The following is a 23,995-nucleotide window of genomic DNA, read 5'->3' as shown; positions in this document are numbered from 1 at the left end:
GCTTTGATAGATGAAAGAGGAGAGACTCCAGCAGCTAAAAGGAGGTCAAGGGGTTCTCCAGCCTCAAGGCGGGAGGCTGTGCAGTGAGGCCCATGTCACCAGACCCCCGTTCCTTCGTGGTTCTTCCAGTTGAGCTCCACTGCCAGCTGCGCACGGATGAGTCTAGTCTGTGTCATTCCAGAAACACACCCTGCCCCCCAGAGACCACTTAGGGAGAATTTCCCAGTTGGATTAGTGCTTCTGGCAGGCTCCTCCTTAATTATGCCCCTCCACTGTAAAACCCAGCCGAAAGACCTCCTCTGGCGAGTAAAGCCCAGCTCTACAAGATTAATCTGGCCCCTCATTAGCATGTTGGCAAATGAGCATGTTAAACCACCCAGCCATGAAACCAGGGGCACGCACTTCACCCGGAAGCTTGGAGCTGGTTCAAGATCTGGTTGTCTGACTTCCTCGGCGTAGGGCCCCCCGGCAGAGCCGGATCTGTCCCCCATAACACTTTCCCCACCGCCTCTGTTGAGCTGATGCCCTTTCTCTGAGCACCCATTGTTCTTATCTGTGCTGGGAGGGACACCTGATCCCCTGGGTGGGGAGTCTGGTCAGCTGAATATGGTCTTGCTCCCCATTCCCTACTGTGGTCAGGGAGGAACTATCCCTCAGTGCCCGGCGAGGAGGTGAGTCACTGCCAGTCGTATAATGATGATGGCCAGCATCTATTAGGCACTGATGGTATACTCATTAAGCTGTGTAATATCTTTTGTTGAGCATTTCACCTGTGTCATCTTGCTTTACCTTCCCATCACCCTGAGAGATGCTATCATTGCCTCCCATAATCCTCGCAGTAACTGTATGAAGTCCCTGGTATTATTTATCGTCAGCTTACAGGCATGGAAATGGAGGCTTATACTAGTTAAGTATCATATCTAAGGATGTATTGCTAACAAGTGACAGAGTTGAAACTTGACCCAGAGCCCCTGCGGCCCTATCCATTTGTTCTCCTGCCCCCAAGACTCAGTAGAGATGCAGGAGCCCAGGGTCATAGACTTTCAGAGCTGGAAGGGGCTTGGGGATGTCAGGGGCAGGTGACGAGCTCAGTTTCTCCAAGCTGAATTACTGCTTTGATGGATGAACGAGGAGAGACTCCTCGTGGAGGTAAACAGGTCTGGGTCATTTCCGCATAGACGTGCCTCTGACGCATATCTATCTCTAAGGTGCTGGTATAGCAGCTCGGCAGGGGCCTCCTAACATCCTCTGTGCGGCAGAGACAGAATTTCCCACCACCAGAGTCCGAGTGCATTGCTGACAGCTCCTGGCTTCCTTTTCCTGAGCTAGAGACCTTTGACATTTCTGGTGGCAGCGAGCCTGCTGGGGATCCACTTGGAGGGGCTGGCCTGCTCCGGCCCTCCTCCCTCAAGTAAACTGACAGTTTCCTCAGCAAAGCAGACGGGCTTTTATAGCCTGAACCTGGCCATCTGGCCCAAGTCAGTGAGCCTTCTGGGGGAAAGCACTGAATAATACCAACTGACACAAAATTAATTCCTGAACTCTCAGCTGAGGTCCTCTCCCCTCCTGCACAGAAAGTGTGATCCTCACTTTCCACCCCGGCGTGACTGCTTTCTCATAGCATTCTTGCCAGTGCAGGCAGGTAGAAAGGCTTATTTTGGTAAAGCTGAGAGCTGCTTGCCAGTGGCTTCTACCCACTGGTCCAGTTTACAGCTAATAGAGAGGTAACAAGATGCCACTTTGATCAGGAGGTCTGGGGCATGGCCTCGATGCATCCCCAGCTATACTAGAGACATAATAGAGCAGAGGGTACCTGGGTGACCTTGAGGAAGTCTGTTTTGTCATTTGTAAGATGAGGCTAACAACACCACTACCTACCTTATAAGATGAGGATTAAGAGGGCTTAGAACACTTAACATAGGACATTCAAATATGAACAGTTACTGGTACCAGCTGTACGACCTGGGCAAGCCACCTTTAAGCCTTTGTTTCTTCATCTATAAAATGTGACCACTTATTTCATAATGTTGCAGCAAAGATCAGCTTTCATACATGCACTTTGAAAACCATAAAGATCTGAACAAGCATGAAGTATTTTAAAACTTTCTGGCTTTGGGCCTTCCAGAACCAAGTAGAATAAATGCAAACTTTATTCATTCTCTGTTAAATGAACAAATGAATTAGAACTTCAGAAGATGAGCTGAAAAGATGAGCTTCAAAAGATAGTAAGGGGGGTGTCCTGCACCTTTCCTGGGGTCAGGAAGGTTTGAAACCCGAGAGTACCCGGGGCAGAAGGAGAATGGAGTCAGGCAGGGGAGGTTGGAGCCCTGGACACTTGGCTGTGGGGCCTGGCTCCCCTGGGAAGGGAGACCCCATCCTGAATATCAGCTCCACCTCCCAAGAACTGACCTCAGCTTCCATCTCCTGTCTGGTTCTCAGCTATGCCGTGACCGTCCAAGAGTCATACGCACACCCCTTCGATCAGATCTACTACACGCGCTGCACAGACATCCTCAACTGGTTCAAGTGCACCAGACACAGGTGAGTGCCTCTCTCAGACAGTAGGTAGAGGGTGGGTGAGGGAAGGGAGGGGCAACCCTCAGGCTCACCTTCCTCCAAGTTAGTGAAAAGCCCTCCTGGAAGATGGAGTCAGTGCCCCCCCTGCATCCCTCTGGTACCCACTCCTGCTATTCACCCAAGAGGCGCTGCTGGGGGCTTCTTTGTAGTCAGAGCAGCTCATGGGCAGGGCAGGTGGAAAGTGCTCGAGAACGATTACCCTGGGGGGCATCCCTCACCCAATAACAGATGGGGAGTTAGTGGAAGAATATCTCGGCTTCCTTACCCTAGGGCAGAGGGGCCAGCTCTGAGGCCTGTTCTTAAAAGATTCGTGGTCCTCAGGGCGATGGAACCCCAGGCGCCCACAGCAGTGAGCTGCTCAAAAGGACACCCTGAGTGGCTGCCTTTACTTCCCTGTCTCATTTTCCATGCCCCTCCCAGTGCTTCCTGGGATCACCTAGATAAACTGCTTGCTTTTGAATCCTTGTCTCAGGGTTTGCTTCTGGGGGAACGCTAACCTCAGAGGGCTCCTGTTGGAGCAGATGTTGACCCACACAGGGGACAGGGCTTGGAGAACAGAGTGCAGGCTAGAGTCAAGAACCTCTTGGCACCTTAGCCAGGCTGCCCATGGGAAGAGCTCCATCTGCATGATTGCACATGGGAACCCTGCCCTCTGGTCTGCAGCCCTCCTGGAAAGTATGCTGTGCTCTCATGGCGCTGGAGAGGGGAAAGAGGAAGGAAGAGAGAACGTGTTTTGATGGATGACCCTGGGCTAGTCATTCTATTTTGGGATTCCCTGTGTACTCATCAAATATGTAATGACCCTTGCCCTACGTGGCTTCCCTGGTGACTCAGATGGTAAAGAATTCACTTGCAATGCAGGAGACCGGGATTCGATCCCTGAGTCAGGAAGATCCCCTGGAGAAGGAATTGGCTACCCAGTCTAGTTTTCTTGCCTGGAGAATCCCATGGACAGAGGAGCCTGGTGGGTCATTACATATTTGACGAGTACACAGGGAATCCCAAAATAGAATGACTTGCCCAGGGTCATCCAACAAAACATGTTCTCTCTTCCTTCCTCTTTTCTCTCCCTAGTGCCATGGGGTTGCAAAGAGTTGGACAAAACTGAGTGACTAACACTTTAATACTTGCCCTACATACCTGTAGGGTCCAGTGAGGTCAGGGATGTAAAAAATACTTTGAACAAAGCAGGGGAAAGTGGAGAAAACTGAGGGGTTAGTTACAGGCGAGGTAGCTTTGTTACTTAAGGGAGTGATAATTCAGCAGATGCAGGGTCAGTGAGAAAGAGGATGCCTGGTAGGCCCATCTCCTAGTTGCTGGGCATATGTGTTGACTCCAGACTTCTTTTGCTTCGTCTTTGTGGGCCTGGTTGCTCTTTGATGTTCTGTAGGAATCATGTTGGGAAGAAACATGGATAGGGAAACTTGCTCTGTGCTAAAAAGCCAAAGTCCTCATTTTCTTTGGGGGTTTTGCTAGTAACTTGCTGTGAAACATTGTGAAACACTGAACATAGATTTAATAGCTGCTTTAAAATCCTTGTCTGCTAATTTTAACATCTGGGCCATCTGAGAGTTGGTCTTCATTGATTGCCTTTTCTTTCATAAAGGTACAATTTTCTAGTTTCTCTATGTGTCTAGTAATTTTGAATTGTATTCTGGGCATTATGAATGAAAGAGACTAAATTCTCTTATGTTCTCTTATACTGTTGTTTCTGGTTGGTTGTTTTAGCAGCTAACTAATTTGGCTAAACTCTGAAAGTTCAATATTTTCAGGCTGACTGGACCATTTGTAACCTGCCCTCCACACATGCACTTCAGGGCCAGAATTTGGGGCAGATTTTTTTACAAAGAATATGGGACTTCCTCTTTGTGGTTCTCTCCTTTCTAGGGTTTTCTTTGTCACTTTCTAGTTACTGGGTTCACCCTCAGCTTGTCCTATGATTCTTCAAACTAGTAGGCAGTGTGTCCTCTGTCTGAATTTAGGCACCTGGAATGTTGTTGCCTGGAACCTGCCCCTGGGCTCATCTTGTCCTGTGTCATTCCCTTCTTTCAAGTGTCTCCTTCCCTCCAATATCTGCCTTTTTTCTCTCTCTAGTGCTGTTTAGGTAGGTTGTCCCTCTGCCCCACACACACAGATTGCATAGTTGTTTGCAGGAGGTGGGTCTCACAGGAACTACTCAGCCATTACTGCATCCCCTTCACCTCCCCTAATTTGCCGAGGTAACTGCCTGTCGCCCTGGTCAAAGGCAGAGGCAGAAAGAGAAGTCCCGCTCCCTCTCTGACTCTGTCAAGCCCTGTGCCAGAGCCAGGTTTGCTCTGAGGAGTGGCTTTGTGGCACTTGGAGGCTGGAGCTGCCGTCCATCACCACTGGGGAAGGGTGAGTGAGCGGCTGCTTATTAAAATAGGCTGCATTTCTGAACATGAATTATTTTGCTAAATTATTGAGTTGCTTTGCCACTTTCCTGATGCCCTGGAGTGTGCATGGTGACAGCTGCGCCATCCGTCTCCTTCAGTGTGGGATGGCTTGTTTGAACACAGCATCCATCTGATAGAAGCCTGGCCTCTGGCCCCTTCTGTCTCCTGTTTGCCACCCCAACACCGGCAATCAGCAAAGATGGGCAAGCAAGAAGCAGGGGTGGGACCTCTCTCCTGGGAGGCTTTAATGATGCTGAGACTGCCTCTCCACTGGAAGGGCTTGGGGATAACCCTGTTTGGTGGGAGGCGTGGACTGCATGACCTCTGAGTCAACCCTGAGTCATTCTTTATCTGGGAGGCTTATACAACTCCTGAGATTGTCGGGAGCTGCCTTCCTGCGCCGGGGAAGTAGCTTTGCTTGGAGGCTGGCTTACCTTCCATTATGGGCTTTTGACAAAGTAGAATGACCTTAGTTTACGACATTCCCAAATATCACAGATTTCCCTGGAGTCCACACTGTCATTTGTCATAAAGTGAGCACTGTAAGGACTGGGAGGGCCGGCCCAGCCCGTACTGTCGGATTCCCTGCCCAAGTCAGCCTGACCCTCCTTGTTAAAGCAGAATAAGGATATCTCCAGTGATGGGGCCCTGCTGCTCTGCCCCCGAGCAGGGGTCCCTGGGGCTGGCTCTCCTGCGGTGCTGGTGGAGAAGTAAAAGAGCTCTGGCTTCAAGTCCCAAGGACTTGGGTTGACTCTAACTTTGACCTTGGGAAGTTACTTCCTCTCTCTGGTCTTTAATACCCACTTCAAATCTCCCCCATTTTGACCTTGTGTGTGAGGAAGGGGCTTTGCCTGTCTACCCAGATTTGACTCTCTCTTTAAGGACTCCCTGGTGGCTCAGCTGGTAAAGAATTTGCCTGTAATGCAGGAAATCCGGGTTCCATCCCCAGGTCGGGAAGGTCCCCTGGAGAAGGAAATGGCTGCCCACTCCAGTATTCTTGCCTGGAGAATCCCATGGACGGAGAAGCCTAGCGGGCTACAGTCCATAGGGACACGACTGAGTGACTAACACCTTCACCTTTGGACTCAGTCCTCACACTATACCTTCCCTTGTCTTACTGCTTCACAATGATAATCCCATAAGCCTAGCAAGCCACCCAGTAGGAGCTGGCTCAGGGCTCAGTTCCCACTGGGTTAAACCCAGTGGCTCTGAAATGAGACTGACTTCCATTTGAATCCTGGCTCTGAAACTTTTAGCTGTGTGACCTTCAGCAAGTTATTAACTTCTCACTTTTCTCATCCATAAAACAAAGGGGGAGTTTTCATAAAACAAAATATGAAGAAAAACTCTAAGGAAGAAAAATAAATAAACAAAGGGGGGGCATACTAATGCTACTGTCTCAGAGAGAGACTGGAATGAGATTTTGCCTGCAAGTGTCTGGCACAGGGCGAAGTCTCAACGCCCCTGGAACTGGAATCCAGGCCTGACTCCCCACCCAGAGCTTCTGCTCTCCGGATATTAGCTGCTTCTTCTGCAGAGCTGGTGTTGGTTCTGAGCCTTCCCAAGATGGCATGCAAAGCTCTTCCCCAGGCGGTGTTATTTTTGGTGTGAGGGAGACTGATCTACTCTCTGGGACCCAATCAGACTCAGGGGGTCCTTTGGCTGATTTGGCTTCGGTTCTCCAGTTGGGTGGACCAATCCCCAAGGAGCCATCAGCAGTCATGGTTGGGGTGGTGGCAGTTCGCATAGAAACTCCTGCCCAGGTCACCCCGTGGGCTGCTCCAGCCCTGAGTCTGGAGGTTTTCAGGAGAAGCCTCCAGTTATCATCTACAATGTAACCCCCAAAGTATCTTCTACAGTCCTTCTAAATATCACTGAAGGGACTGGGGAAAAATCAGCAGGTGTAGCAAACACTGCCGAGTCAGTAATACATTCTGCCTCACGATGGCCCGGATCTCACCATCGATTTTTCTTTATTGTGTTCCTTCATAGTCGAAGCTGCCATGCATTTTAAAGTCATTATTGAATGGCATCCTTGATATAGCTTAACACAAATATCATTCTAACAGGAGTGATTGATTTTCAATACTTTCAAGTGGCTTTCTCTCCTGTGCCTTAGGATCAGTTATAAGACGGCATATCGGCGTGGGCTGCGAACGATGTACCGGCGGAGATCCCAGTGCTGTCCTGGCTACTATGAGAATGGAGACTTCTGCATACGTACGTGCGGGCGGAGGTGGGAGGGGCGGGCAGGGGGACCGAGGGGAAGGGAGGTAGGGCTGTCATCTAGGCCCTGGGCAGTGACCTGAGGGCTCCAGAAGTCCTTGCCTGCTGCCAGCTCTGGGGGGATAATGGGTCTGGTGCAAACACCTTAGCACAAATTTGTCTATCAGATCAGCCTCCTAAGAGGGTGGATATAAGCACATCAGTTCTAGGCTTTGACAGGATCAGGAGAGTAGTGAACTCTCCTGGAGTGGGTGCCTGAGGAGCAATGGGGAAGAAGTGCTGAGGCCTGGCACAGAGCAGGGGTGCTCAAGGAGAAAAGAAGAGGTGAATGGATCAATGGATGGAGGGGGAAAGAGATGCGAGGATGGATGGCCCGCTGGGTGGAAGAGAGGAAGCAGGGAAGGTGAAATCCTTGGATGGCAAGGTTGTAGTACCTAGAAGGAGGATGGCAAGAATAAGATTGAAAGAGGCTGGTTCCAGTAATTGGGAGGATTTCCAAAAAGGACCGGGAAATACTGAAGTTCATGAAAGATACTTGTCAACTCTTCCCCTCTTTGTCTACAGAAAACTGAAGCCTCGGTGTCCCCAGAGAGATGAGGGCTAGGTTTCTGGCAGCTGCAGGCCTGTGACTCCCAGGAGCCTGCAGGTCTGGGTTCTGGGTTTGGTCTCCCCCTCACACCATGTGGCTTTGGGCAAGTCACTCAACTTCTCTGGAAGAATGATTGTAGGGCCCTGTTGAAAGGCTCTCGGGGACTCTTTCCCACTCACCTCTGAACAATGGAGAGGGCCAGTATGGAGCTTTCTACTAGGTATTCGGGGTTCCCTCCACTGAAGGAGAGTGGTCAGAAAAGCTAGGAGCCCCCTGTTTAATGGCTGAGAGAAGAATCCAGCCCCAGAGCTTCTGCCTCTTAATTTGGAGAGTGAATTTCCTTGTTAGTATTCTCCTTGCGTTTTCAGAGGGTAAACCAGGTTAGTACTAGACAGAGAATTTGGGCAGAGTGGGCGTATTGACGTTGGGAATGAAATGACAATTTTCCCCTACTGATGTTACATCTCCCCTAATGCTGAAGAAACTCGATCCTAATTGCATTACAGGAATGAATGAAAAATGCTCTCACAAATAGGTTCAATAATGATGGTTTCCCAGGAAAAGTACAAAGATACTCACCCAAAGCAAACCCCAAAATATTGCTTGCCAGGAGCAGGCCAGAGGACTGGGCTGGAACAAGGCCTAGGTCGACACTTCTCTTGCGAGAGGGCCACTGAGGGGACCCAGGTGTAGAAGTGAGATCAGGACTAAGGCTTTACTGCTGCTGCTCTGTCTGCTCAAAGCAGAGCGAGAGTCAGGTGTGGAGTGGGACACGGGACTCATTAAGCCCGAGCAGGATGGATGTGAGTGGCCCGTTGGTGCTCAGGGCACAGCGAAATTATAAAGGAATTTTGGTCATCAGCAAGGGCTCCGGGAATGGATGAGCACATCACCTTTCTAATTTCCATTAGTGGATGTCGGTACAGCTCTTCGAAGATGAAGATGGGGCAGAAGCAGAGTGTCCTGATTGCACAGGCTCAGCCTTGCTGACCAGGAAGGGCAGCTTATAGCCTCCCACCCTCTCCTTATGTAACAGCCAGTGACTACCTGCTGAGTCAGTGCCACAGGCCTGTCACGTCCGGGAAGCCAAGCTAGAAAAGCCACTTTCAGGTCTGGAGGCTTTTCCTAGGAGGGCACCACAGAGTTTCAGCAGTGAAATGGGGTATTGTGCATGCTGGGTGATGGCTCCGAGGGGCAAAAGTCAAACAGCCTAGGTGTGCATCTCAGCTCTGCCGCTCCCGGCATCTTCCTCTTTATCCTCCTTATCACTGTCTTCAGGCTGCACACCCCATGTCAGGCACCATTCTGATCACTTTGCATACATTGAGGCATCAACTCCTCACAACAGCCCTCTGGGGTAGCTACCCTTAGTTCTCCCATTTTACAGCCGGAGAAACTGAGTCACAGGGCCATTAAGTAACACGACCAAGATCACACAGCTAGAAAGTGATAGGATTTGAATCTAGGCTGTCTGGCTCGAGTCTTCTCTGAGCCACTCTGGACGTGTTGCTTCTCTTCAGGAATTAAGATGGCCCCTCCCAGAACCTCAGTTTCCACTCGTGCAAAATGGGAATAGTAATACGTTTGCCACCAGGCGCAGCACAGGGTAGGGGCTTAACACGTGTCACCTCCCCACTTCGTGGTTTTGGGTCTTAACATTTTCGTGAGTCTCGACCTTTAATTTCTCAGAAGTCCACTGATCTTCTCACTGGGCAAATGCATATCACATAGATAAAGCTACGTGCACACACAACCCTTTGTACACAATTTCAGAGAGTTCATGGATTCCCTTGAAACCGTTATGGGGTCCTCTGGGCTGTAGTGAAGAGTTTCTGCGATATGCTTGTGTTTATCCACTCCACTTATGTTTGTTGCTTCCCATTATGAAAATGCTGGGGAATGTAGACACCAAGGAGTGATGGTTGTTGCCTTGGGGAGCCTGCCGCCTGGTGGGAGGAGGCGGTCTGGTTCATGAATATGTGCAACAGAGTGTTGTCCATGCTTTGACAGGCATCTCAGGAAAGCAGGGTGTATCAAGGAGTTAAGAGGAGAGACTGTCTTTTTAGCCACACCTACTTGTTGAGCATTAGTGAGAAATCAGCTGTAGACAAGGAAGGCATCACAGGGCGTTTCAACACAGTATTTATTAAATGGCTACGTTATCCTGCCTTGCAAACATGTTAACTGATGGGGCCTGATCAAGGGAATGGGTTTGGACTAGTGAGAGAGAAAGAGCGAGAGAGAGTAGGGGGAATTTCCTTGGTGGTCCAGTGGTTAAGACACTGTGTTCCCAATGCAGGGGGCATAGGTTCAATCCCTGGTCAGGGAACTGGATTCCACAGGCCACAGTTAAGAGTTCGCACGCCTTAACTAAAGATTCTGCATGCCGCAATGAAAATCAAAGATCCTGTGTGCTGCAACTAAGACCTGGCACAGTCAAAAATATAAATAAAAGTAAATATTATTTTTAAAAAGTGTGGCGGGTCATGGGAGTGAGGGGAGAGGTTCACGAAGCAAGTAGACCCTGAGGTGAGGTCATAAGAGTAAGTTTCTAGGGAAGAGTACAAAAATGATTGCAAACAAATATTATCTAGACTGAAAATGGGAGAATTTCACAGCCAGAAGGAAACTCTAAGATCATGGAAGTCAATCTGATCACAATACAGATGGGACAGTAAGGTCCAGAGTGAAGAAGGGACTTCTCCCAGGTTCCCGAATCACAGCTGGGACAGGGCTAGGACTTGAACCTGGGTCCACAGACTCGATCTAGATCCTTCGATGCTGCCAACTCTACCTACTTCAAGTTCATCCCTATATCTTCCTGGGGGCCAGTTCGGTGCTGGGGCACTTGTATTTATGTGCTGACCGACACTGGGGGGATGGAGTGCAGAGAGGGATGTCCATGGAGGTGATTTTAGGATGAACGGGAAACAAGGAATGAGGAGCAGGTTACAGGGCCGAGAGTTACCAAGCACCACAGTCTGGGTGGCTTAAACATTCTGGAGTTTGTGCAAGCTGAGTGTGTGCCCAGTCGTGTCTAACTCTGTGACCACACAGACCGTAACCCTCCAGGCTACCCTGCCCATGGGATTTCCCAGGCAAGAATCCTGGAGTGGGTTTCCATGCCCTCCTCCAGGGGATCTTCTCAACCCAGGAATCGAATCTGTGTCTCTTGCATCTCCTGCGTCGGCAGGCGGATTCTTTACCACTTCACCACCTGGGAAGCCTGTTCTGGAGGTTAGAAGCCCAAAGTCAGGCCATCAGGGTGTCCCTTCTGGGGGACCATCTGTGGGCAAAGATCTGTTCCAGGCCTCTCTCCCGGCTTCTGGGAGTCCTTGGCCTGTGGCTCCGTAACTCTGTTCTTCACATGACTTTCTTCTCCTTGTGCACGTCTCTAAATTGCCCCACTTAAAGGACACTAGTCATATTGGATTAGGGTACAGCCTGATGACCTCATTTTAACATGATTACCTCTGTGAGATCCTGTCTCCAAATAAGGTCTCATTCAGTGCTGCCAGGAGTTAGGACTTCAACAGATGGATTTTAGCAGGACACGATTCAAACCACGACAGGCGGGTGTTAGCCACTACCTGGACTCTGTTCCTGCTTGTTGTGATGGGAGAAAAGGGAGAGGGAACCAGCCAGTCCCCTGTGGGTTTTGTCACCTTTCCACAAAGAGTGGAGGCCAAGGTCTGGGAACTTGTGAGAGGAAGAAATAGCAGTGAGAGGGTGCAGGGTGGGCCAGGATGCGGGGTGCAGAAGAGAAGCCTGTAGAGCTGGGGGCATTCAGGAGCTAAGCCTTGTAGTCCCTGAAACTCTACTCCTCCCTCTCCACCCCTGGGAGGCCAGAAAACCTCCAAGCTCACCAAAGCCTGGGGGGAACCCATCTCACGCCAGAGTCTTTGGGACCCTGTACAAGAACATCGCCTGTGCTCTGGGAAGGGGCAGGGGGATATTGACTTCCCTCCAAAACCACCTTCCTGGAGCCTGTTTCTTGGCAGGTGCTAGGACAACACTTTCTTGGGAGTGACAGCCTTAGCTGATTCTGCCACCAACTTGCTGTGCAACCTTGGGCAAGTCCCTTTGTCTCTCTGCACCTACTGTGGCATAGGATGGATCACGCCTGTGTGTGGATGGAGGAAAGACGAAACAATAAATGGGTGTCCTAGAAAGCATAACGCTTGGTACAAATGCAGGTTGGCCTATGTTTCTCCTTTTTGTACCATTTCCTCTGGCCCAGAACTGCCATCGTCATCCCAGAGCCCTTGGCAGTCCTTCTAGAACCACCTGCACCAGAGCTACCCACTCCCTCCCATTATCTAGAGACAGCTGAGTCCTGGCCACTCTTGGTTGTCCAGGTATCAAATATTTCCTGAAGATCATTGAGTACGAGCACATTTCCTTCTTTCTCCTTTCTTGCAAGATAGGGCAGTGGGCATTTTAGGAAGCTCTGTTCTTTGAAAATATTGGCCCATATCAGACTTGATGAGCTGGGTTATGCTGCAGTAACAAACAGCACCCAAATCCCAGTGGCTTAAAACAATGAAGTTCTATGTCTTATTCACATTACATGTCCATTGAGGGCCAGCTGGGGCCTGCTCCTTGAAAACATCACCCCAGGACCCAGGCTGATGGAACAGTCACCCTCTGTGATGTTGCGGGTTGATTTGACAGAGAGTAGAGGGCTTTGGCTGGAGAAGGCAATGGCACCCCACTCCAGTACTCTTGCCTGGAAAATCCCATGGACGGAGGAGCCTGGTGGGCTGCAGTCCACGGGGTTGCTAAGAGTCAGACAGGACTGAGTGACTTCACTTTCACTTTTCACTTGCATGCATTGGAGAAGGAAATGGCAAGCCACTCCAGTGTTCTTGCCTGGAGAATCCCAGGGACGGGGGCGGGCTGCCGTCTATGGGGTCACACAGAGTCGGACACGACTGAAGCGACTTAGCAGCAGCAGCAGCAGCAGCAGCAGAGGGCTTTGGCATGGGCTTCCCCAGTGGCTCAGCAATAACGAATCCACCTGCCAATGCAGGAGACACAGGTTCAAGCCCTGGGTTGGGAAGATCCCCTGGAGAAGAAAATGGCAATCCATTCCAGTGTTCTTGCCTTGAGAATCCCATGGACAGAGGAGCCTGGCAGGCTACAGTCCATAGGGTTGCAAAGAGCTGGCCAGGACTTAGTGACTAAACAACAGCAAAGAGGGCTCAGGCAGACCTTGAAGTCAGAGGGCCAGAGGTATTTAGTGAGTAGACTCAATCCTTATCACAGGCGCCACATAGATGCCATGGTAATCACAATGCTTTACCGATCCCTTGATATCCTAATCTCAGAATCACCCGGAATGTTTGTTACCATGCATACCCCTGGGTCCCAGCCTCAGAGGCTCAGATTCAGAAAACCTGGAGTGGGGCTGGGGAATTTGCATTTCGAACAAGTTCCCAGGTGATGCTCACACTGCTATAATGGGACCCACTCTTTGAAAACCACTGGTGTTAGTTATGCTAAGGCATGATTGCTGTGCTGACCTCATCTTTTGGTAAATTGCAAAGAGCCTAGCTGGTTCTCAACAGGTGTGTCCCCTTGATATTTAGGGCTTCTCCTGATGGGAGAAGAGCATGTCTCAGAGTAGCCAGTGAGGAGGGAGTTTCTCTACACAACCCCCATGTCTCTTATCTCCCCTTGGTCAGTCTCCCCCAGAGGGAAGTAACCCCCCACTCCCAAACTTCCAGACTGTGTAGTGAAGCCCTTTCAGTGGCCACTGGGAATGCCAAAGCCTCCCCCTTGCTGTGTGAATTTCATCCAGATCCAGAAGTGGAGGGATCAGCCAGAAGTTCTGGGTATGTGGCTGATGGGCTGAGCTCACTGAGGGGTGCTCAGCATACTTGGGTAACCTGGTTGAACTGTCCCCAAAAGACAGACCACCCAGGCCCAATGGGGTCAGTCTGTGGGGTGACTGAGGGGGAGAAACCCACTGCAGAGATCCAGGAGGTTGGCTGCCAGGAGGGAGCCCGAGGGGTGCAGAAGACTTACTCCAGTAAACTCACGGCATTTTTTAAAGCGTTTTTTTTTTTTTTTTTAAGTTTTGAATATTTACTTATTTGTTTGTTTTTGGCTGCGTTGGGTCTTATTTGCAGTGTGCAGGATCCTTCATTGCAGTGCGCAGGGCACACAGGCTCAGTAGCTGTGTCGGGGGCGGGGGCGGGGGGGGGGGGGTCTTGGTTGCCCATGGCAGGTGCAAATCTTAGTTTCCCCGACCAAGGATTGAACCCAAGTCCCGTTGCTTTGGAAGGTGGATTCTTAACCTCTGCACCACCAGGGAAGTCCCTCCTCGTACCATTTTGGGATTTAGGAACCTCATATTTACTGTTGCAGTTGTTCTGCACAGTCAGCTGTCGTTTACCTTGAAATTTAACTCCTGTTGACTTCTTTGCTGCTATCTCTTCTTGCCTCTCACTTCTTCCTTCTTGGTTCAGCTTCATTGTTCTTGAAGGGTCTTTTTGTGTGTGTGTGTGTGTGTTTTCCCAGAAGGGTCTACGAAGTGATTGGCTCTAATGTTCTAACTTGTCTGAAGATGCCATTATTTTTGCCGTCACTCTTGGTGGGTGGTTTCCTGCGGATGAAGTTCCAGGTTCTCAGTCATTTTCCTTCAGTGGTCTGAGGATGTTTTTCTGTTGTGCTCTGGACTTGGTCATTGCAGCGCTCTGCAGTTTCCCTAGATTGTGTCTGGGTGTGAAGTTACTTTTATTAATACTGTTGGCTCCTCAGAGGTATACATCTTCCTCAAGCTAAAGAGTCATGTCCTTTATCAGTTCTGGAAAGTTCCCAGGCATATCTCTTCAAATATCTCCTTTCCTTCATCCTTCCGGTTCTCTCCTTTTGGAGCTCCCACGTGTTGGACTCTCTCACTGCAGCCTTTGTCTCTCCTAAGCTCTAATTTTTCATCTCTTGATCTCTCCAGGCTGTATCTTGGCCATTTTCCTCCAATCCATTTGTCAAATCCTTTCATTCTGCTAATTAACCTGTCTTTTGAGGTCTTAATTCCAATGACAACATGTTTCATTTCTAGTCCCTCTTTTTTTTTTTTTAAGATCTGCCTGTTTCCTTCCTGTAGTGTCCTATTCTTTCATTATAAATTCTAACCCTTCTTTTATTGCTTTAATTGTTTTAAACATACTCCTTCTGTAGTCTCTTTAAATAGTTCTCTCTTGAGCTGTTAGTCCTATTAGATCAAGTTCTTAGGATATCAGTTCTCCTGTTTGTGGAGGTAGCTGATTCTCCCTGATCATGTGTTGTTTCCTCACATAGGTTGTAATTATTTTTATATATTTTTTTTCTATGACCCTTTTTGCCTTTTTTCCCTTCCCCGTGTCCTGGGTTGTACAAGAGCCCCACACACTAGTTTCACATTCACTTATTAGGCACACTAATGGTTTTCACTGACTCAAGACCAACCTTTGCACTGATAATTTGGTTTGAGATTACAGTGTGTGGTGAAGGCTTAGAGTCTTTTCCCCGCTTAAAAAAAATTGTGAAATTCACATAACATAAACTATTTTGAAGTATTCAATTTAACGGCATTTAGTGCTTTCACTGTGTTGTATAACCATCACTTCTATCTAGTTCGGAAACTTTTTCGCCACTCCTGAAGAGACCCTGTACCCATTAAGCAGTCACTCCCCAGTCCCCGCTCCTGTTTTTCGCTTCTTGTGGGAGATATTTCTCCTCATCCAGAATCCTTGTTTCTTTCCTAGGCTGGTTAGGCAGCATTTTCAAGTATCCCATCCTTGGAGCTGGCAGCTCCCAAGGCCCAGTCTGCCTGGGCTGAGGACTAGGGGTAGCAGCTAGCCAGGGCTGACGTTCCCTGGGCTGTCTTAGCTTCAGCACCTGACCTTCTGCAACTCATAAATTCCCCCTACCCTTTTCTCACACTTAGGGATTTATCTTTCTCTTATTAGAGTTCAGGTATATATTTAAAAAATATTTTCATGATGTTTGGGAGGCATTTTTGTAGCAGGAGGTGCCTACCTTAGCGCTTTTTACCTTGTCACTGGAACTGCCCCTGTTTTATAGTGAGTGGCAGAATCAGGGGCTTTATAATCAGACCCTGTGACATTTAAGATTGCTAACTTCCAACAACGTAATAAAACAGTAGTATAACCTCTGGTGGTTTACCCAGCCTTTCCCATACAGAGTGTCACTTGGTGTTCCCAGGCTGGAGAGGTGAGTATTATTGTTACTGCCCTTGTTACAGTGAGGCTTCTCTGGTGGCTCAGTGGTGAGGAACCCACCTGCCAAGGCAGGAGACGCAGGTTCGATCCCTGGGTTGGGAAGATCCCCTGGAGGAGGAAATGGCAACCCACTCCAGTATTATTGCCTGAGAAATCCATGGACAGAGGAGCCTGGCGGGCTACAGTCCATGGAGTTGCAAGAGTCGGACATGACTTATACACTGAACAAATGCCTGCCCGCCCTGTGCAGCAGAGGGAACTTCAGCGGAGTGAGGCCACGTGATGCACCCACATGCACAAGTGCAGCCCAGGGTTTGAGATCAGCTTCCAATCCTGTATTTTCCCTTCCTGCAGTGGGTTTTCTCTTGGCAGGAGGGACCTATGGCCAGGAGAGGAAAGTGGGTTGAGATAAGAGGGCAGGTGGAGAGGTGTATAGGGAGAGAAAGGGACTGAGGGTAAACTGGATTGATCTTAAAATTTTGCTAAATGGGTCTGATAGGTGCCAGGATCAGGGTAGTGAGCGGGGGATGTCTGCGTGTGTGTGTGTGTGCATGCATGTGTACACAGAGCTGTGGGCTCTGTCTGAAACACATCAATACTAGGCGAAGTAATTCTCTGCTGATCCTCTGAGAGGCTCCCCGGGGAATCCTGCCTGCCACCATCACCAGGAACAGTATTGATGCTGCTCCCTGGGGTCACCAACCCCTGGTGCTGAGCTTTGCTGCCTAGAACAGCATTCATCTTTCCATTTATCCATCTATCTACCAACATTTACTCGATACCTGTGCCCTGAGGGCACTACAGAGTCCTGGGAATAGAGAGATGAATAAGAAGCATGTGGTCTAGTGGGAAAAAATGGTTATATATGTGTGTGTGCATTTAACTTTTCAAAAATTCCAGCACGATATAATCACACTGTAAAGAAGCAGGCAAAGACACAGAGGGTGTCACTAGGCTGCTGGAGGGGAAAGAATGGCTATCACACTGCCCCAGCAGGTCCTCGATGAGTGGCCAAAACCAGTGCAGCCATGAGCATCTCCTGCCTCTGTGGGCGTAGAGCACTGATTTAGGATGCCTGGAGTGGCTGATTCACACTGACCCAACTTATACAATACTGATGCCTAACCCTGCTGCCAAACAACTCAGGTGGAGGGAGAAACAAGTACCAAAGGCTTGCTATTGTTCACCTGTGAGTGCTTTTCAGGCCCTCAGTAAATAACTGTTGAATGAGTGAATTCATGGTCCAGGCACCCCAAGGCCCAGCAGATTCTCTGGACACTCATCTTGTTAGCACCTGGGTTCCTCGTTTTCTGACCTGGTAGTTTGGGAGGTTTGGAAGCCACGTGGTGGTTGGTTCCATATGCTGGGTCCCCTCGGTCACTCTGTCGCACTGGGTGTGACGCTGCTGCCCCGTCCATCTCTCCCACTCAAAAGTGAGTCCCCCAAGCAGAAGAATCACGTCTTCTACTCCATGGGCTACACACAGGACCTGGCACTTAGTACTGAATAATTATTGAATGAGTGACCAACAGAGTGAATGGATGAAACAGAACTCATTCTATATCCTACCCCCAATACCGAGAGACCTCTTAGGAAGAAGCAAACAATTCTCTCGGGGGAATCCAAGGCCAGGGGGGTCAAAGAAGATTCTTTGAAGCAGGTCAGTTTTGAGCTGAGCCTGAAAGATGAGCAGGAACTTGGGAGGAGGACAAGAGATGGGCTAGGAGTATGAGTTTTGAAGCCTTTCGTGCCGTGCCGAGACTATTTCACCTCTCTATCTTGGTTTTCTCGTCTGTAAAATGAGGCAGAGCTGTGTCAAGTGCCTACCCTTTGGGCTGTCGTGGGGATTAAATGAGTTACCACAAAGAGAGCATTTCAGCAAGGGCCTGGCACACAGTAAGAGCTCAGTAAATGTTAGCTATTGCTCTTTGTATTATTTTTGTGAGAGGGAGCATTCTCTGGAGAGGGGACAGCCAGAGCAGAGATGGAAGGGCACAGGATCAGCACACTCCCAGCAGGAGCACAGGTAAAAAGGTGGTGGGAGAAGGGGCCAGGGTGAGGCGGGTCTGGACCCTCAGCTCTGCACTGGGCGGACTGGACAATTTCAGATCACTGAAGCAGCCAGTGACATGCTCACTGTGGTGTCCAGGGGCAGCAGTGTGAAGAGCCATGGGAAGGGAATAAAGCCAGGTTAGGAGGTGTGTGCAGGGGCAGTGAGCCGTGGCTGTGCCCCCGACCTTGGTCCTCAGACACAGGAGATCTGGGGTCGGGCAGGCTGTGTTCTGCTGGCTTAGGCCTCAGCTTCCCTGCCAGGCGCCCCCTCCCTCCCCTGCCCCCACCTGTACCAAGCACCATCAGGGTCTTTTCTGTTGATGCAGCCGTGGAAGAATGTAGGTGCTGCTTCTGAATTATCAGCTGCAGCTGTAATTAAACCTCTGCTGTCCAGACTGGGCAGCCTCCGAGGTGCAGCCTTTATTGGTGTCAGAGTAGTTGGGCATTTATTTAAGTCCCCTTCCTGGTGTCCTGGGCCGTGTGAAGCCTGTGAGATAGCAAACCGGTCCCCAGCCTAACTCCCCACTTCTCTCTGGAAACTGCTTCAAGGTTCCCACTTTCCATCTTCTGAATTCCCTCGACATCACCAGGATCCCACCTCTGACTTCCTTCCGGTCCTTGCTGGGAGTTGACTGCTTCTCTGAGGTTCACACTGTGCGCTAAACCCCAGGACCTGGCCTCGGCTAACTCTGACCCATTGCTCCCCTGCGGCCTCCTTGCTCTTTCTCCTCGTGTCCTTGCCTCAGCACACAGGAAGCCCTGTTTACTGCGCTCTCTGCCCCTGGATACCACGTGGCTCCCTCCCCATTTCACTCAGTGTTTTCTCACATGCCATATTATCAGAGTCTTTCTGACCCCATGTCTGAAATAGCAGTTCCTTCCAGGACATCTTTCTGTAGGCCTTTATCCTGTTTTTTTTGTTGTTGTTTTTTTTTTGGTGTTTTTTGAAATATAGTTGACTTACAATGTTGTGTTAGTTTCAGCTGCACAGTTAAGTGATAGAGTTATCCATACATACATATTTCTATCTTTTCAGATTCTTTTTCCTAATAGTTATCACAAAATACTGAGTATAATAATTCCCTAGGATATAGAGTAGGTCCTTATTGGTTGTCTATTTTATGTATGGGCTTCCTTGATAGCTCAGTTGGTAAAGAATCTGCCTGCAATGCAGGAGACCCTGGTTCGATTTCTGGGTCAGGAAGATCCACTGGAGAAGGGATAGGCTACCCACTCCAGTATTCTTGGGCTTCCCTTGTGGCTCAGCTGGTAAAGAATCCTCCTGTAATGCGGAAGACCTGGGCTCAATCCCCGGGTTGGGAAGATCCCCTGGAGAAGGGAAAGGCCACCCACTCCAGTATTCTGGCCTGGAGAATTCCATGGACTCTATAGTCCGTGGGGTCTCAAAGAGTCAGTATATATATTTTATATATAGTAGTGTATATCTCTTAATCCCGAACTCCTAGTTTGTCTCTCCTCGCCCCTTTCTTTTTTGGTAACCATAAGTTTGTTTTCTATGTCTGTGGGTCTGTTTCTGTATAAATTCATTTGTATCATTTTTTTCAGATTCCACGTATAAACAATATCATGATATTTGTCTTTCTCTGTCTGAGTACACTTAGTCTGATAATTTCTAGGTCCATCCACGTTGCTGCAAATGGTGTTATTTCACTTTTTCTTTCAGCTGAATAATACTTCATTTACATAGATACCACATCTTTTCCATTTCTCTGTAGATGGACGTTTAGGTTGTTTCCATGTCTTGGCTATTGAAAATAGTGTTCCTATGAGCATTGGGGTGCATGTATCTTTCCTAATTAGTTTTCTCCTTTAATTAGCATTGTCACTACCTGACATAGAGACATAGGATCTATCAATATATTTTTTATTTTCTGTCTCTTTAACTAGAATATGCAGCGACATGGATGGACTGGCCCCCACCTCTCCCGCTCGCCCCTCAGTGCTGCTGCTTTCTCCAAATGCTGTGCCCTAGACTCCTCATCATTCCGTATTTCACCTCCCCAGGGTCTTGTCAGGTCTGCTGACCCTCTACACACCACCCTGGCACCTGACCTCTCCACGCACTCACTCTCAGGGACTGTGTACAGGCTGCCCCTGTTTCCTGGAACCGCTGGTCCTGTGTCCCCAGTTTCTTCCTGGAGGTTTTTGGAGACTGAGTGCAGAGCTGCTGATCCCTGGGAAGCCCCATGAATACCTCCCTCTTCCTCTTCCCTCTAGGTCCTGATCTCAGCCCCTTTTCCCCACAACTGCCCTTACAGTTGTCAGCTTACTTATCTTCTGCCTGAACGGTGAGCTTGTTGAGAGTGGAGGCTCAGGACCCCTCTGTGTCCCTAGCACCCAGCCCAGGGCCTAGCAGGAAACATGTTTTGTGCAGCCTTAGTTTATTACAAGGAGGACACATAGGCTGGCTTTTCCTGGGGGCCCTCCAAGGACACCCAAAGGAGTGGTCTCTGGGCAGGGCCTGAGACCCAGAGTGAAGGGTGACCTGCCCCAGTTAGGGTCCTCATTTCCACTCACTCCACTCCCGTAGGACCCCAGAGCCCAGTGTCGTGTGTGTGTGAAGAGTCTGGGGACCCTGCTCTGGGGCTCTGTGGGGATTGAGTCTGTGGCTCCAGAGCTCGGGAGACCAACTCTGAGTTGGACTGACCTTCTGGTCATGGGGAGGCAGCAAGTTTGTTCCTGTAGTGCTTTCTGGTTTGGGTTTAGAGAGTTCCTCCTCCCCTCCCGGCTCCTTGCCTTCAGAGCAGAGAGGTTTCAGAAAATGGCCATTCTGGGGTTTGCGGTGATGGACCTGCAATCCCCCGTCTCCTCGAATGCTGACTCTCTGATTAAGGACAGCCGAGTGGCTTCACTGAGAGTGGAAATTGAGACTTGGCACCTCCCCGCCATGGCCACTTCAGTACACTTGACTTTGAAGGGCTTTGATCAGCTCCCTGTCAAGTGGGTGGGGTGGGAGCATGCTGAGGGAGATGGCCAGCCTCTCCTACCACGCGGGCCAGGCATTAGCCAACTCTCAAGGCAGGCCTGAGGGTCAGGTCCCCTCGCCTTGTCTAACCCTGGAGGTGAGCATGAAAATACTTAACAATAGATACGGCACTTCTATGAATAGGTTAGAATGGAATAGTCTTGGAGGTCTGTTGTGGGGCCATGGTTAATCCTGTAGGTGCTGGATTATGGGTAGATGGGTGGGGGTAGGCTGGGAGCAGGGCAGTGGTGGCAACCACCTACCAACCAGAGCAGAAGTATTTCACTACTGTAATATTCAATCCCCTTCTCCCCCGAACCAGAGCGCCTGGGTCTCATTTGACCTGGAGACGTGATACATCTGGACCCTTGAGGAAGGGGCATCTCAGCTGGAGCGTCTGGCTGGGGGGCCTGCAGGATGCTGTGAGGCTACCTGTGTGAACGCTGCTCCCAGCTCACGCGAGGAGTGTCTGTGCGGCACGTAGTGCCTGACACTGTGAAGGTCATGAGCACAGACCCTGGACTGGACTGCTCCCTCCTGCCTGTGTGACTGCGGGCAAATCACTTAGCTTCTCCAGGCCTCTGATTACTCCATGGTGTAGCAAGACTGCCTTCCTCGTGGGGTTGTTGGGAGGATTAAATAAGCGAATCTATGCTAACCAAGCCTGTGGCAAGTGCTGTGGAAGAACTCGCTTTTATTCCATGTGCACGTGTATATTCATGAGTATCAGGTTTTGCTGTGTGGGAAGAGCTCCCCTTTTGTGTGTTGTGTGTGCACATGTACACACTTGCTGTGTGTGTGTGTCACCCACGGACAGGGCCCCCATCCCCCCCGTCAAGTGCAGATCTGCCTGCTTGTGTGTGTTGAGAATCTGAGCGCACGTCTCCTCGACTCTCCTGAGAGTCACCTTTCCCATCATCCTTCCCCACTTCACTTTCTCCTTCTCCCTTGCAAGCAGCCAGTGGTGGTGAATTGTCACCTGGGGAGCCAGATCCGCATCTTTGCTCCTGATGGGGTGGGAAGAGGGAGCTGACTGACACTATCAATCTCATTCCTCCGATGGAGACAAACCTGGAACCAAGGGCAAAAGCCAGAGGTGTCCTCCTGTCCCTCGTCAGACAAAAAACTGCCCCTCGAGCCACCTTTACTCTGGGCTGAGCCTGACCAAAGAGAAGGAAAGAGGATGTTCCAAATCTGCAAGCTGGGGGGTGGTGTCTCAGGGGGCAGCTGGAAGCCAGCCCCTTTCCCTCTGGTGTGGCCAGGCAGAGGGACCAAGGCCTTGGCCTGTGTTTATCCGCACGCTTCCGTCCACCAAACAAACTACAGGGGCTTGATGGTAAATCAGCTGCAGGCATGATTTAGAGGACTCTGTTTGCTCAGCTCAGCTTTTGGCAAGGTAAATGCACGAACTGCAGAAAATCTCTTTGAAACAACCGCAGGACTCCGACGCCCTCCATAAAGGATTCTCCAAATTATACGGACTAGATGAGTATCTCTATTACATAAAGCCGTTGCAGTGCCTGCTCAGGGCTCGGAGAATAACGTCACTGTACAGACTTTTTGTGACTCTGCCCCGCCAGCGCCTGGTAATTGAAGATCTCCCTTTAAAAGTGTGTCAGGTGGAAAGAGCGGGCTAATTTACTAAGTGGAGGGCCTTTGTTAGGGAGACTGATGCTTTGTTCTGCTTGTCCCTTTTAATCTTGTTTTTGTACAATAGCCTTACATAAAGCACTACCACCGATTTGATTCTGGGGAGGCGGATGGGGCAGGGCCGGGCCTGGCAGGAGGCCACGCAGGGCCTCCTGTGTGTCTGTCTTCTTCCTCATCTTGCGATCCCCTTTCCTCTTCGGGGCTCCTTCCTCCATCCTTAGGGGCAGGCCTGAGCCCAGGAGCAAACTCTGTGGCTGCCTTTGTCTTTTTCTAATCAGAGCACACCCTCCTCCTTTTTAATTGCCTCTCTGCATGGAAACCCCAGTGGCAAGATTCAAGTTTGGGACTCTATTCTCTGCCGGTTGCCACATTTGAATCTCACTGAGGTCTTCAGCCCTAAAGTCAAATGCCATCTGGTGTCTGATGGGACGATTTGGGTTGGAGGGCCTCCAACAGTCGAGGGTACTAAGCATTTGTTGTCAGAGAGTTCTCTTCCACACTGGCTTCTGGCTCCGAGCAGAGGGGTTCACTGATCGCCGGTTGAGAGGAGTGGGACTTTGCCTCGAAGAGGGGGGCCACCTCCTTGGGGTTTGAGGCCACCATGGTGCTGGTGATGTGAGCCCTGACCCAGCTTTCAGAGGTGTTCTAGTCACCCACTGGCTGTGATCTTGCTGTGCAACCGCATGCAGGCACCCACCTCTCTGGGCTTCACCTCACCCATCCGTCATGTCAGAGACCTATCCGCTCTGAACATCTGTGAAACGGGAGCACCAATTATGGTGACTGTGAGGCAGAAGCTTTTCTCATTTTGAAGTCAATGGGCAAAGTTAAGGCTGAGCGAGTATGGAAAACAGAAGCATGTGCCTGCAGTTCTTAGTGAAATGACTTGTTATTGTTTGTTCTTGTTTAGTCGCTAAGTTGTGTCCGAATCTTTGCGACCCCGTGGACTGCAGCACACCAGACTCCTCTGTTCTCCACTATCTCCTGGAATTAGCTTAGATTTGTGTTCATTGAGTCGGTGATTCTATCTAAACCATCTCATCCTCTGCTGCCCCCTGCTCCTCTTGTTTTCAATCTTTCCCAGAATCAGGGTCTTTTCCAATGAATCAAGGAAATGGCACCCCACTCCAGTACTCTTGCCTGGAAAATCCCATGGATGGAGGAGCCTGGTAGGCTACAGTCCATGGGGTCGCGAAGAGTCGGACACGACTGAGCGAATTCACTTTCACTTTTCAGTTTCATGCATTGGAGAAGGAAATGGCAACCCACTCCA

General features: G+C 49.9%; 1 protein-coding gene and 1 non-coding gene across 2 annotated transcripts in view; both read left to right on the top strand.

The window, feature by feature from the left end:
* MEGF11 (multiple EGF like domains 11) overlaps positions 1 to 23,995 on the top strand; it is a 249,764-nt gene that overhangs the window by 1,975 nt on the left and 223,794 nt on the right. Inside the window, exons 2-3 of the mRNA XM_052646651.1 lie at positions 2,440 to 2,541; positions 7,111 to 7,211. Of these exons, the coding sequence (XP_052502611.1) occupies positions 2,440 to 2,541; positions 7,111 to 7,211 (203 nt within the window). The remainder of the gene's footprint in view (positions 1 to 2,439; positions 2,542 to 7,110; positions 7,212 to 23,995) is intronic.
* On the top strand, positions 10,063 to 10,135 carry TRNAG-CCC (transfer RNA glycine (anticodon CCC)). The gene has a single exon. It is a non-coding gene; the product is annotated as a tRNA-Gly (tRNA).

This window comes from Budorcas taxicolor, chromosome 10, assembly GCF_023091745.1.
Source record: "Budorcas taxicolor isolate Tak-1 chromosome 10, Takin1.1, whole genome shotgun sequence".
Lineage (NCBI taxonomy): Eukaryota > Metazoa > Chordata > Mammalia > Artiodactyla > Bovidae > Budorcas > Budorcas taxicolor.
This window is presented reverse-complemented; position numbering and strand designations above follow the sequence as displayed.